This window comes from Merops nubicus, unplaced genomic scaffold (genome assembly GCF_000691845.1).
Source record: "Merops nubicus isolate BGI_N331 unplaced genomic scaffold, ASM69184v1 scaffold31381, whole genome shotgun sequence".
Lineage (NCBI taxonomy): Eukaryota > Metazoa > Chordata > Aves > Coraciiformes > Meropidae > Merops > Merops nubicus.
This window is the reverse complement of record NW_008588124.1, coordinates 1-1233: the sequence shown is the minus strand read 5'-3', so window position 1 is coordinate 1233 and position 1233 is coordinate 1. Positions and strand designations below refer to the sequence as shown.

At 66.3% G+C, this 1233-nt stretch overlaps 1 protein-coding gene across 1 annotated transcript; it reads left to right on the top strand.

The window, feature by feature from the left end:
- Positions 1–7: 7 nt before the first annotated feature.
- Positions 8–1228, top strand: LOC103781460 (E3 ubiquitin-protein ligase DTX1; the record flags this gene model as incomplete). The annotated part of the gene is made up of 5 exons (XM_008949180.1): positions 8–167; positions 430–491; positions 658–816; positions 919–1080; positions 1166–1228. Coding segments are annotated over 5 exons (606 nt in total), but the record flags the coding sequence as incomplete, so codon positions are not given.
- Between the last annotated feature and the right edge of the window lie 5 nt (positions 1229–1233).

Genomic DNA, 1233 nt, shown 5'->3' with positions numbered 1-1233 from the left:
CGCAGGGATGACGGGCATCCTCATGTGTGCGGCCGGGCTGCCTGTCTGCCTGACCCGCGCCCCCAAACCCATCCTGCACCCGCCGCCCGTCAGCAAGAGTGACATCAAACCCGTGCCTGGTGTCAATGGCATCTGCAGGAAAACCAAAAAGAAGCATCTCAAAAAGAGTAAGGAGCTGCCACCATCGCCGCGTGCCCTCGGCCGTGCCAGGCACTGCCAGAGGGGAAACTGAGGCACGGGTGCTGCCGCCGCCCGTGGGGGTGGGACCCCCCGTGAGGTTTGCCCAAGGGGTTTGGGGTGATGCTCAAAGCTCCTCTGTGCCAAGTGTTGGCACCCTCTTCCTCCTCATGCTGTCCGCATCCTGGTGGCAGGGCTGGCTGGGGGGTGGGGGCCAGAGGGTTTTTCTCCCACCCTCTCTGCCCACGGCAGGCAAGACCCCCGAGGACGTGGTGCGCCGCTACATCCAGAAAGTGAAGAACCCCCCGGATGAGGTGAGCGGGCACCTCCGGGCACCACGGCTTGGCCCACGGGCTCGCCCTGGGCACATGGGGAGAGGTGCGGGCAGGGGATGGGCAGCCCCCTGTGGTGGGCAGAGAGCTGGGGGGTGACCTCCTCATCCCACCTGGGCTCTGGCACCCACCACCGTGTGCCCATCAGGACTGCACCATCTGCATGGAGCGGCTGGTCACCTCCTCTGGCTACGAGGGCGTCCTCAGCCACAGGGGCATCAAGCCGGAGCTGGTGGGCAAGCTGGGCAAGTGTGGGCACATGTACCACCTCCTCTGCCTCCTGGCCATGTACAACAACGGCAACAAGGTGAGCTGGGACCTGTGCCACCCTGGGGGATCACCCGTCGCGGCGGGTGGGTGCTGCGGGGGGTGGGTGCCCACCCTGATGCCCGCCCGGGTGCCCACGCAGGATGGCAGCCTGCAGTGCCCCACCTGCAAGGCCATCTATGGGGAGAAGACAGGCACGCAGCCCCCTGGGAAGATGGAGTTTCACCTCATCCCCCACTCCCTCCCCGGCTACACCGACTCCAAAACCATCCGGATTGTCTACGACATCCCCACTGGCATCCAGGTGAGGAACTTGCACCCGTTGCCCCCACCGGGGTGGGTGCCCCCCACCCTGTGCCACCCGCTCAGACCATTGCCCTCCCACCCAGGGCCCCGAGCACCCCAATCCTGGCAAGAAGTTCACGGCCCGTGGCTTCCCCAGGCACTGCTACCTGCG